Source organism: Mycteria americana, chromosome 2 (assembly GCF_035582795.1).
Source record: "Mycteria americana isolate JAX WOST 10 ecotype Jacksonville Zoo and Gardens chromosome 2, USCA_MyAme_1.0, whole genome shotgun sequence".
Lineage (NCBI taxonomy): Eukaryota > Metazoa > Chordata > Aves > Ciconiiformes > Ciconiidae > Mycteria > Mycteria americana.
Genome location: NC_134366.1, coordinates 7,906,113 through 7,919,009, shown reverse-complemented (window position 1 = coordinate 7,919,009; position 12,897 = coordinate 7,906,113). Strand labels below are relative to the sequence as shown.

Below are 12,897 nucleotides of genomic sequence, written 5' to 3'. Positions count from 1 at the left end.
GCTCTTGGAGCAAAAGCAACACCTTGGCAAACGCCTTGTGACAGCGACAAAGAACAGGTTGGTAAGACACACAGAGCTTCCCAATCGTTAAGGTCAAGTAGCAGAAACACCCACTAAAACTTGTTGCTAAACGTGAAGATGTTTAGCTCGCTGCTCGCTAAGTAGCTAAGCACATTAGGAGGAGATGCAGGGGGAGCTGCTAAGCTGCAGAAGGTCCTTTGGACTCTACTGATGCCCCAAATCTTCCCTCCCACGCCAGATTTGTGCAGGCTGTGATGTGGCAGGTTTGTGCCGGCAAGGAGGGTAAAGGCTGGGGCAGGAGCATCTGCCCCTGCTCCTAGCTCCCCCAGAGCTTTGTGCGTGACCCTGAGCAGATCTTCTCCAGGTTTTGGTGAAGTTTCATTAATTACTGTAGTTTAAGAGTGTGAATTTTGTAGCAGGTGACTGTAAATAGGGAGGGCTGCAGGGTGCAGGGGGAATTTGAAGGGACTGGTTTAGGCTGGTGATGCTATGGGCTGTGATTCAAACAAAAGACCGACAGGACCTTCCTTGTCAGTACCACGCTTGATGCAGGAACTCGTGTTACATCTTTTAACATGTTGTGCAGGGAAAGAAAACACTCAGAAATTAATATAAAGACTTCTTGAGAAGCTCAGTTTTGCTGGCAATGAGCCTGGGTTTTGCTACTGAGGCCGGTGGGAGTTTGGTCTCTTGGGCTGGGGGTTGATGCTCTCCACCCTGCGCTTGCATTGCCCCACTCCAAGCAATTCCTGAAAACACGGGGATTTTGCTGTTTGCCTTTGAACACATAGGCTTGTAATGGATGTAGGCAGCATATAAACGAGAGGGAAAGCCAGAAACCTGTGGCCGCTGTAAATATCTTTCTTGAAGATTTTTAATTATCTTTCTGGTTAATAGGGGTAGAAAAGGGATTGGTCTAAGCATGAGACTCTTGCAGTACACACAGCATCTGAAGATGGCTTTTCATGTGAAGCTATCGCAGAGATGATATGAGTTATCCCTGCTCGTGCAGTGGCCTGGTAGCAGAGCTGAGAAGCAGACCAAAGTCTCTAAACTCCTTACTCAGCCCCATTTCAGTGTTCCTTCCTCCCCTCCTCTGCCCTATTGGTATTCTATTATGACTAGAAGCAACCTGTCTGGTTTACAGGAATATGTAGCTTGGAGCAATAATTTCTGTTCGTGTCTATTAGCACAGAGGTTTTAATATTTTTTGCTGCAGTGACACACTTGCAAATAAGATGACTGTCAGACTTGCCAGGCCTTATTGCTAGCTGCCAAGGTGATGATGGAGTACTTTTTTCCATAAATATGTATTATGTAATAATAACAAAAGCATTCCATCTGTAACTGATGGGTTTTTGCAGGCTGTTTTGGGCAACCTTGACTCCGAGAGCCAGAATTGCACCAGGCTGCATTCGGAAAAGCTCATAGGACTGTGTTAGAAACGTGCCCCTGGAAACATCGACACCCGAGTGAAGGACTAAGGATGCAGGATGCTTTTGGGGCAGACCAAGAAATTCAAGAGTTGGGCTTTGTGCTGCTGCATATATCCAGAGCTCTGTAACCATAACACTGAGTTTCTGCTTTGATTCTTGATGTGGAATTTAAACTGATTAATGATGTTAGAGCTACCTGGGAGAGTGCTTTCTACTTTAAGCACTGAAGCCACTGCAAGTTGATGACCTTTGACAAGATTTGGGAATCTCATGGCACTGTACAACAAGTTCTGGTCATCCGTGATACTAGTTTAGATCATTTTCAAATGGTTTTACAAGGCCAATACCTTGCTAAGCTAGGTCACCACTAAAAGAGATTTCCTGGTTCCAGAAGTCTCTCCTAAATTTGAGGCTTGATGTGTTTTGAGGAAGTGAACGGGGAAAGATACTGGCTGCAAATTAAGCGTCGGCCTGAGAACTGTGTCAAGCTGGGATGTGCCTGAGCACTGCTACCTGCCCGCTGATTCACAAGGGCATCCTAAAACCTAAATAACCAAGGAAGTGTTGCGCAAGGAGTTACCGTGATGTTGCCTCTTCCCCACTCTGTCTCTGGCTTTCAGGCAGTCCCCCCAAGGACACAGTTGAAAGCCTTTTCAGTCTGCCTTCATCATTAGCTGTTGGGAAAAGGTTTCAGACTATTTTTTCTCCTGCCAGGTATTGTGTGTGCAGACTGGCAGGGTTGGCTTTTCCAGGAATATTCTCTCACTGCCTTGTAGCTCCCAGGTTTCCAGCCTTTCTGTCATCTAGTCATAAAGACTCAAAAAGCTTTCTCTAGTTCATGTCTGCGATGGTCCCAGCCAACCCACTGAGATTTTTCACACAATCCTAAATATAACAGCTCTGAACTTTACAGTGCTTGGTGTTTTCACTTGCACAGTGAATGAACAGGGAACTTTTTACCACCCAAGCTGTCCCACGCTGTCTCTTGATTCACTCCCATCACAGGCTTGTGGTTCCCACAGTCGCAGCAGCTTCCCAGCTGGATGCCATGGATGTGTCGGATGCTTTTTTCCAAGTTACCTGTCTGCCACGAATTGATAGAATCATCAAGAAATGGAAAATATTGGGGCTTGGATGGTTTCTAGCTCATTGTAGACAGTAAAACAATGCCAGTTTTCCCTTACATGTCCACTGTTTTGGTCTTTGTCCCATCTGTACCCTGGCAGACTGCTAAGGTACCTCTGTTACCATCTCAGTAAGCTGCAGGGTCTGTCTTTCTCACTGTGCTTTCATCTCTCTTAAAAAGCCAGTAAAGTTTCTTTTGCTAACAAAATTTCTGTGTTTGATCTGGGTGCAAAAAATGTCAAAAAAACCCCCCAAAACCAAAAAAACAACCTGGAAAGAGAAAACAGAAGGATTTTGAGTGATTTCTCTTCCAGACCTCATGCATGGAATAACAAATGTTTCCTCGTCTATGCTCCCATCTGCTCTGGCAGATCTTCTGTAATCTGGGCGACTAATTCTAGTAATCTCTTTGGAGGTGGGGCATGTGAGACAGCCATCTCATGCACACCGTGGTTTAACGCAGTGTGAACAATATGTCCTGTTCTGGGAATGGAAGGAGCAGAGCCGTTGAGTCCAACAGACCTCCGTCTTGTTCTGTTCCTCGCTGGCCTCGTGCCAGCCTGCTGCACAGGGATTTATGGAAAGTCACTTCTCCCTGTGCAAAGAAGCTACAAACCATGGTGCTTACCTCCCTTCTGCTGAAGATGAAAAGGTGCTATATGAGATCTAGCTAGTGATGGTTCCCAAGATGTTTATCTTGGGAAGTTAACAGAGCTGATTTGCCAGTTGTTCAATTATTATGACATTAAAGTATGCAGTGTAGTTGGGTTTATTCCTTTGCTTACAACTAACGATGCTTCAGAATCATTAATTCGTAGGAAAACTAAGGGTAGAAAATGAAGATAGATCTTGGGGGGATTTTTGTGCGTGTTTTTGTTTGTTTGTTTTTTTTTTTTAAATCCCTTGTATTGTTCCTTAACCACCAGATGAAGGTCTACTGTATTTGCTAGGGGTGGCTTGAACAAATAGACCAAGGGAGCTGGCTGCAATGCGAAGAGGCTGTGCAGGGGGTTGGATTTCAGTGCAGTCCCTGTCTGCACAGGGTGGATTCCTCCCTTTCTATTGTAATCCTCTTGCTGGAGCAATCCCACTTGTAATGACAATGCAGTGTTGGGTGATCCTTTAGGAATTTCCTCTCTTGGCATTGCGCCTGTGTTTAGTTCATCGGATTGAGATCCAGTCCTGTGCAATGTCCTTAGTCATTCATGTAAACATACTGTTGGTGGCTATATAATAAGTAGTTAAAGCCCTTCCTATGGATACCCCGGCAAGTCATCGGGATTTTGTGAGCTTTGGAGTTCAATGAACAATTCAGCTCACTGCTGGTCTAATGCTACAAGACCCTGCTTTCACTGTCAACAAAACAACGTTTGCAGTAGTTCATGGAAAATGTCCGTTCTGTGTAAACACCTGCATTAGATACCCCTAAAGGTAACCTGAATGTAGGCCTCAGGCTCTCCTGCACCATCACGGCAGCTGAGAGCAGGAGATGCACACGTATGCAAACTCCTTCGTCCTTGAGCTTTGGCAGACTTGAGGTTAGGAGTTCACGGGGAATGGTTCCTTCCTCTGGAAGTTGCTGCTCTCTTGCAGCTGAACCAAACAAGGTCCCTCTTTCATCACTGAAGAACAGGAGAGTCATCAGTGAAGCTGCTGGAGCCAGGAATGAGAAAGGCTTCTCAAGCGTTAGCTAAGGATTTAGCTTTCAAGGTGTGGTTCAATTTTCTCTTCAGTCAGCATTTCTGTGTTGTCTCACATGTCTAATAGGATGCTGCTGACCACTGTCTCTAATTTTATGTGTATAATATATAGCACATATGTCTTTATTATACCCACTGTGGGATAGGAATGGGTCATTTGTGGGATGACTGTCAACCGCCACATTGCACTATCGGCATTTTTTATTGTTAGGGAACACTTAAGAATATTTTCAACCAAAAATAACAGATAATAATAATACCTAAGCCAGGAGAAGGGTCTCTTTGTTATCTTATTTTGTGCATAAGCAAATTTCTTGGCTTTTGCTGTCAGATTCATCTGCTTATTGTGGGGAGCAGAGGGATACAGAACTTGAAATTACTTTGAAATCCCATCATCGCGCCTTGATTTTAGGATGAGGGCGTTGCTTCCAACATGCATGTTTGTCACTAAAGTTGTATTTTGTGATAACCGTGCCAGCGAGAATGTTAAAACTGCAGTAAATATGTGTGAAGCTGTTATACTCCTAATGCTCCTACTAGCTTATGAATTGCAAATGTATGGCTGTGCAACGAAGGATGCTTGCTGGGTTTGTATAGGGTTCACATCTGAGGACAGCTGAGGGTTGGTGCAAACCGTTGCTAATTCAGTGAGTTTTCCTCTTCTCTCCAAATAAATCTCCTAAGGCAGAATCAGTGGAGGACTGTATTTCTGTGGAGTTGTGCTGCTCTGATTTTTAGTCTCTTGTGTTTTGGGGTGTTCACTATAGGATAGTGGTATGAATTTCACTCTTCAGGTACTGGCCATCCCTAATGTATCACTTTCTTGGAGTCATTTCTGGCTTTATTCATTTGCTGTCATTCACTTTGCAACCCATTCAGTGCTGGCTGAAAGACTTTTTCTTTAATTTAAACTGAAGGGGATATTTTGTTCAGCCCTACAATGCCCGTTACAACTTTAACACCATTTAATCTGTTCCAATCCTGCATGAGGAGTGAGGAAGCAGGAAAGAAAGAAGAACAAGAAAAGGATGAAAAGCAGATTTGTGATGTTCCGGTGAATCCTATCTCCTTCTCAAGGTTTTGTGGATGGATATGGTTAAAAGACTTGATAGAAGCAAGAAGAAAGAGAAGCAAGAAGAGATGAGAAAAGCACAAGTGGAAAAATACTTCTAAGGAACCTTATTGCCTCTACCTTTTTTTTTGTAAAAGTTACTGCTGAGATGTTTTCCTTTAGCTGAGAACTTATTAAATTTTAGGAGTTGTGTTGTCACACCAGACATCCTGTACTTGCTGGATCAAATACTGTTTTGCTGTTTTGAGCACAGCCAGATTGTGGCATGTATAAGAACGGCTCCATTTGTCACATTACGAACTGAAATTGCTAAAGAAGTGAGTGCTGGAAACATATGCAGCACAGTTTATTAGTAGGATGTGGGGAAATGATAAAACTATCAGTTGGATAGGATCATAGTCATCAGTCCCAGCTTATCGGTCTTTTGGGGTAGGTGCTCTGAGCCTGAAATATACTGTTTTTCTTACTAGAAATCACCAATATGCCAACGCTACCATCGCCGTTACTCCTATTCCTGCTGGTTCATATTATAACTCTGGAAAGGTAGGATAGAAAAACATCACAAAGACGCCAGGATGTAATTTAAAAGTAATTTACCAAGAGTTCTGGGGAATCTAGTGTGCACCTTTGGGACTGCTAAAAAGAAGTAAAATTAAACTTTCAGATTTTTCAAAACCAATTTAGTGCCAGCCTGACAGCTTCAGAGATCGAAATCTTTCTTAATGCACAGTGAAAGCAGCACGAAGTATTATAAAAAAGGGGATAAAGACAAAAACTCATTACAGTGAAACACTTGGTTATGATTATGGGAAGTAATTGAGCCCAGCTTGGAGTCATAAACTTGCAGTTCTTTTATGGGGTGTGAGCTGGACTTGGCCCAGATGGAGAAAGTGGTAGTTTGTATTTCCCTTTGACAACGCAGGCTGCATGCTCTGTTCAACTAGCCTGCAAATGGTGTTCAGGCAGAACAGGCTTTTTGTTATTGTGCATTGCATCACTTGTAGTCTTGAGCGGGGGTTTTTTAGAGCAACGATCTCTTTTACATATTTACTTGCATGTTATTTTGAAATATTTTCCAAGTTTGCTATTTATATGAAATACGGTTGCAGTTAAAACCAGTCTGGTGTTGTGAGGCTTGTAAGCATGTCCCAGCCACTGACCATGATAAAAAATGGTTAATTTTGGCAACATTAGTCTGTAGAATTGAGAAGACAAATTTAGAAAAATTCCAGTTTAGGAAAATTTTTAAGGAGAACAAGGCAGAGAAAAGTTATCCATGTAGAAATGCAAACATGATTCATCCTTTACCTTTCTAAGGATGGATCTGAACTTTATTTCTTTAAGCAATGACAAATACAGAGGGAATTTTGAACAAGGAAATTCTCAGCAATGAGGAACAGGAAATACTTGGTTTTGCTGATTTGCAGTCAGAAGCCACTTGAAGCATTAATTTTCACGAAGGGGATACATATTCTTTTTAGCCTTCCTGGTTTGTGCTAAATAAGCTCTTAAATTTCAAGGAGGAAAGTATTTTTTCCATTTTCATACCAGAATAAACCCTGATAGGACTAACTGGTCCCCATTGCCTGCCCCACACTCTGCTGCTGCATTTGTGTATCAGGTTAAAGCTCCTATTAAAAAGGCAAGTGAGGAAACGGTTCAAAATAGCAGCATTTAAAGTACTTTCACCATGGTACAGAGAGAGGGATGAATCAGTTTATGTTTCAGAACTCTGACGTCTGCGTCAGACACCCCATGATGGCTGCGCTTGGTTGGTGCAATGGCATTTTCCATACTTCCTATCTGGAGACCAAATCTGAACTCTCAACCCCCAATTCTACGTCATAGAACAAATCTTCGCATTGCATCCAGAGAAAGGAACATTTTTGTTACGTTTGTGCCTGAAGAGTCATGTTAAATCACTGGGGGGAGGTACAAAAGGTGCTTTTATCCTGAGAGATGGAGAACTGACAAGCAAGACGCATTGAGAAGAGGGAGCCCAGCCACTGCTGGGGCTTTTTTGGGTTGGATTGGAGATGACTCCTGCCATGAAACCCCTCTCCCTATGTGGCCCTGTGAATTAGTGGAAAATGTAGCAGAAGGAGGTTTATCTTCTCTATTTTGTGTGCTCCAGCCTCCCTTTAAAAAAAAAACAACACAGGTAGTTTAAGGGGATGGAGGGCTGGGACGAGCAGGGGAGGACATTGCTGGGTGGGTTCGGCACACAGGCGGCTGGGCTAAAGGCAAGAGTTGGTGTAAGGGAGATTTCCAGGAGATGTGGTCTTTTTATAGCTCTAGAGCCTTTTTTAGGCTCTTTTTTGGACGTGATGCTAGATCATCAAAGTAAACCTGTCAGAGAAACAGATGACTTGGTGCAAGAGGGTGGTGGGGCTGGAGGCAGGTTGGCAAGTTGTCAGCATAGAGGCTGCTCTAAGGCTATGAAATGGCTCAGGTCCTGCCAGCTTAGCAGATACAGCGGGACTAGGGAAGCATTTCACACGTGAACACGAGTGTTTGTTTGCTCCTTCCCCCCAAATAATTTTATTAAGCTGCCCAATGCTTGGTACCTCTTAGAGTGAGCCCACGTATGGTTTTTGGAAGGGGCGGCGTTATCCTTATGCAGCTCAAGAAACATAATATGCTATAACTAATTTGGGAGACTTTAAAGTAGCTTGACAAGAGTCCATTTCATGGTTGTTTGGAAGGGATTTGTGTTTTCAATCTCCAGAACATAGATGGCCCCAAAGGAGCTCTTTGAAGCTCAGCTTTTTATTATTAGTTTTACAAGATCCTTCCACTGGAATCATTAAGAAGATGTAGTATCTGGTGTAAATGTGCTAGTATCTGTTAGACCATTAGCTGTGGGAGACAAAATGATCATACTCAAAGTACTTAGTGCTTTTTTTAACAAATTACTGTGAAAGTCAGTTGTCAAACGGCGTTGTTTCATTTTCTGGTAGCTCTGTACAGAAACATTAGGGTCTTGCTGCTTTCCTTAATAAGGGGAAATGAGCCCTCCTGGTGCAATGGCCCTGCTTGAAAAGGTCATCAGCTACTATTTATCCTTGGCCTCTATCAAAAAGGGGGCTGTTTCCATGCTGAAGCAATACCAATTCTTATCTCATTAAAAAGGGATTTAAATATTTTTGTTTCTGATGACATTAAGTCATTCTCAGCAGTCCTCTGGCCACTGAAGAATGATGAATGCTTTTTTAAGGAGGGGAAACTTGAGGTCCAGATTGTATTGGTGTTGTAGGCAGCATTTCTTGTGTCTTTGGCTAAGTAAAGACTGGAAAGGGAACTGGATAACTGTCTTCAAATATGTCAAGGGCTGCTCCGGAGCAGAAGGGAACAATCTGTTCTCCATGTGCATGGTGAATAAGACAAGAAGCAGTAGGCTTAAACTGTGGCAAGGAAGATTCAGTTTTGCTGTTGGGGAACTGTTTTTCAAATGGGAAGGACTGTGAAGGTCATGGGTCTCACGGAAGTAGGTTGAGAGCTGGCCCATGACATGTGCTTATGGGGAGAGCCAGAGCTTGCCCCACTACAGCTACTGTGTCAGTCACGGTGGCATGAGCATGGCAGAATGAAGGGAAGGCACGGTGAAGATGAAGCTTGCAGAGGTAAATGTGGTGGTCACAGAAGGCCAGATGGAGAGTGAAGAGCTTGACACTTCCTACAACAACGTTAAAACAAGTATTTAAGTTACACTGACACTTTCCCCTGCCAGTCCCTAAACACTTCTCATTGCTCCACCTGGTTCTCCTCTGCGCTAGGTGAACAGTGAACCTCAAGGGAGGGGATGGAGAAGGGGCTTTCATAAAGCATTGTACTGACAGGCTGTTTTATGCATAAGATTGTTATTTGGTGAAAAGCACTGGGATCTTCATATGCAGGGCTGAAACATGTGGCTGGGACCACAAAGATGGGGATAAAAGAAAGTAGGAGGACAAGTCCAGAGAGGAAAGGCTGGGAAGAGCCTTAAATTAATCATGGTGGTTCCTCACTTGGATCTCAGTGAGAGCCCTGTCTGGAAGATAATTGTCTAATAATTTGATTATTTTGGTCGCTAGGTGCCCTCTGTACTGTCTTCTTCCATGTTCTCCATAGGGTAGACTGAGAGAAGTCTCTGGTAGTTGAGGATGGCAGAGGAACCTGCTGTCATCTCTGCACCTTCACTCGGAGTCCCTGAAGTCCTGGCACATCCTTGCATTGATGCCTTGGTGACAGCCATCTTTCTGAAAGACCAGAATTTGCAAGAAATCTGTGTTTTGATAAAGGTCTTTTCTGCAGTATTCATGGCTGGATTTTATTTTTTCCCTTTCTAATATTAAGTCCCAGGAGCAATAATGGGCACAAAGAAAAAAGCATGCTTCCTTGGAGAGGACAAAGGTGCTATGACCTTTAATTCCTTCTAGGAATTAAAGAGATAAGGCTCTCATTACTCATATAGGGTTTGATTTTGAAAGATCTGAGCCTCAAGTTCCAGTGATGTCTGGAGGAAAGGCTGGTTCTCTATGACTTTAAAAAAAGCTTTTGATTTAACAGAACATTTACTGTAATCTTAGGAAGGTTGGCTACGATAGTTTGACCATGCCTTGGTTCGTGCTTGCACCCCTTTCCATCTGCTCAAGATCTAGCCCACGCTGCTCAACCCTTTCCTAAAATAAACAGCTCTAAATGTACAGACTCAGAGCCTAACATAATGTCGGGATGAGCAACAGCCCCGTGAATGTTTGTCTCATTGAAAAGACCACGAGGTGGATTTCAATTGTGTTACAAACAGCTATCCCGGGTGCCTTCTGCTTTGCAGACAGGAAATTTGAATGGAGCAATCTATGCAGAGCATATAGATATGTGTAGCATGGGGAGGGCACATCGCTAGAGAAAGTCCAGCCCATCGCTTCGGCTACGGTTTCCAGAAAGTATCAGCCTTCTTTTTATGAGTTGGCAGAAGCTTGTTCCCATTAATCCATTAGTCATTAGTTGCGGAGGGCCAGGCGTTTCGGAGCTCATCGACATGCAGCTGGACTATGCTGTCGCTGTGAAGACCCAGCACACATGAATCAAAATAGTTGGGTGATGTCATGTCACGGTGCGAGTGTGCCCGGGACGCTCGCTGCCAGGAATTGTCTGTCCAGGGGTGGTTTCCTTTTACAGCCTTTTTAAAGAGTCATCATGCCGAGCTGCACATGACAATTCCCTTCAAGAGGGCTTGTGGCTCCTTTGCATAGTTAGTATTTTTCAAACGAGGGAGCTTATCAGGCAGTTCCTGACCTTTTCCGCATGAGCTGATCCGCTGGGAAACGTTGTTTTGGTCTCCGAAGCTTCTGACGGCTGACGGATAAGAGCTCCGTGGCTGCAAGCTGGGCAGACTTTGCACTTCTCCCTGTGTCCACAGATACTTGCAGGCGAGTTACTGTACGCTGGAATTAAGACTGGAAGCGCCTGGCGTGCGAGGTTTGGCAGCCTGCTGCGGAGCGGCTCTCCACAAAGACCACAACCAAGTGCCTCGGAGCTGAGCTGCCGGCGAGCTGGACTTTTTTTGCAGCCACACAGTCTTTCTGGAGCTTTATTTTCTTGCACCTGGGCGTTTGGTGTAAGTGACGCCTTGCCTTGCCCCTTGCGCTGCTTTTTTTCTTCAATCCTGGGCATGACCGACAGCTGCGGCCGCGCGAGCGCATGTTGCAGCTCATGAAGCGTTTTGGTAGCTTTAGGGGGAGCAAGAAGAGAAAGGAGCAGTTCAAAGGCTCGGAGAGACGCCAGTCCGATCCTCATGGCCTGTTCGGTAGGGACCCTCTGCGTTACCCATCTGAAAAGGAGGGACATTGGTCTTTGGGAGAGGGCAGCGAGTGGGGGATAGCGAATAATTGAGCAACAATTTTGTGCTTCCCGATTTCATTGACCGAATCGTGCAGTTGTTGCATGGAGGTTCTTTATATGTTGGTTTGCGCTGAAGATGAACATCTGAGCTGACACGTGTAACACACATCAGATATAACCTTTAGGAAAAGAGTGATGGTACAGGAAGCTTTACAGTAAACGCTATGAAATACATTCAAAAGGGGCTGTTAACTAGTGTTACTTTAACTGAAGAATAGTAACCAAATGCAAAGTTAGGGCTAACACTGTATATTGAAAGATGGATTTTAAGTAGAGAAAAATTGCATATCAATCTGATAAGTAACGCGTTTTAAAACATATCTTTCTGATATTGCAGTTGCCAATATAATTGTGTTTGAGTTGCAATTAGGGACTGTTCTCCGTTAATCAAAAGCTTTTCCTGGTCACTGAGTGTTAACTCTAGCACAGGTGCTGAGTCGTGTGTGTCTGTGTATCACGTAGGGATCAGCTGGCCAGGACACAAGGGGTATTCCAACAGGATCTGGATATATTTCTTAAGAATAGTGAAGAAATGTAATGTTTAATGCATTTCCTCTATGGGCTAATGGTAGCTGTTTTACAACTCTGTGGTTCCCTGAAGACCATGAGTGCTGCTGAGAGATTCTGTCCTGTGACTAAGAGGTTTAAAACTGATGTTACACTGAATCAGCCGGATAAGGCACAGTTTAGAGAGGCTGACTCGTGCAACCGGTAGGCAAGGCTCTTTTTTACTCCGTTGGTCAGGAGTCACTGCATTAAATCCAGCAGCGTGACGAAGGTATGAGTTGTGTTGGACCATATGGATGGTGCGGAGAGATGCATACAGATTTAGTGATGGGGAGTTGCTGTTGATGGATGGGTGGCTGCCCAGAAAGCTCGTTTTTCTATTATTTAATGTTTTGCAATTTATTTTGTGTTCTGCATTCCCCTAAACCCTTCTGAGTGTTTCTGCTGGAGTGGTAGTAAGGTCAAGGTGATGTAAATGAGGTATGACCCAGGTCTTTGGAGTTTCACAGTGTCAGCAAGATACACAAAGACAGGTAACAGAGTTTATGCAAGAAGAGGGGAAAATTTAGATTACAGATTGCCCAGATGTAAAATTTATTCCCAAATTTCTAATTAAAACCCCTAAATTCTCACCTAGGCAGAAACACATGTGCAATGTGTTGATTGAGTGATTAACGGCACTTTGAGCCGTTAATTCACCCGCTTCTTGTGGTTTCATCAATGAGATGGGAATAGCCAACACCTGCAAAAGGATTCACTGCTGGAAGCACCAAACATAGTGTTGCAAGTCTGCTTCCTCGAGTCTAACTCTAAACCCCGTCCTCATCTTCCTCCACAGAGAAAATAATTTGTCCCACACCAAGAGTACTGGCTATATGGACTGTAATGTTTGTGACAGAGTTATAAAAAAATGTTGAAAGCGTAATGCCAGAAATGCCAAAAAATGTGCTCCTCCTTATCCTCATTCCCATTAAGCCAGCTCTGTAGCCCGCTCCAGTGGTACCCGGCAAGCATTAGGCAGAGTTGTCTGCACAGTATTTACTCTACAGACTTTGCAGATGCCATTCTTGTAAGAGCGTGACCAGGTCAGCTCCCTGCATCGTGAACAGAGAACTACCAAGTCACAAGAGTGGGAAAAAGCAAACGGGATGTG

The 12,897-nt window shown here is 43.9% G+C and overlaps 1 protein-coding gene across 2 annotated transcripts in view; it reads left to right on the top strand.

The window, feature by feature from the left end:
* Positions 1-12,897, top strand: part of PRKAG2 (protein kinase AMP-activated non-catalytic subunit gamma 2) — a 229,291-nt gene that overhangs the window by 97,555 nt on the left and 118,839 nt on the right. The window contains exon 1 of one of the 2 annotated variants that reach the window (XM_075492348.1): positions 10,590-11,142. The exons of the other annotated variant lie outside the window; for it this stretch is intronic. Within the exon in view, the coding sequence (XP_075348463.1) occupies positions 11,037-11,142 (106 nt within the window). The 5' untranslated portion in view covers positions 10,590-11,036. Of the gene's footprint in view, positions 1-10,589; positions 11,143-12,897 lie in introns of those variants that run through there. 2 annotated transcript variants of the gene reach the window in all.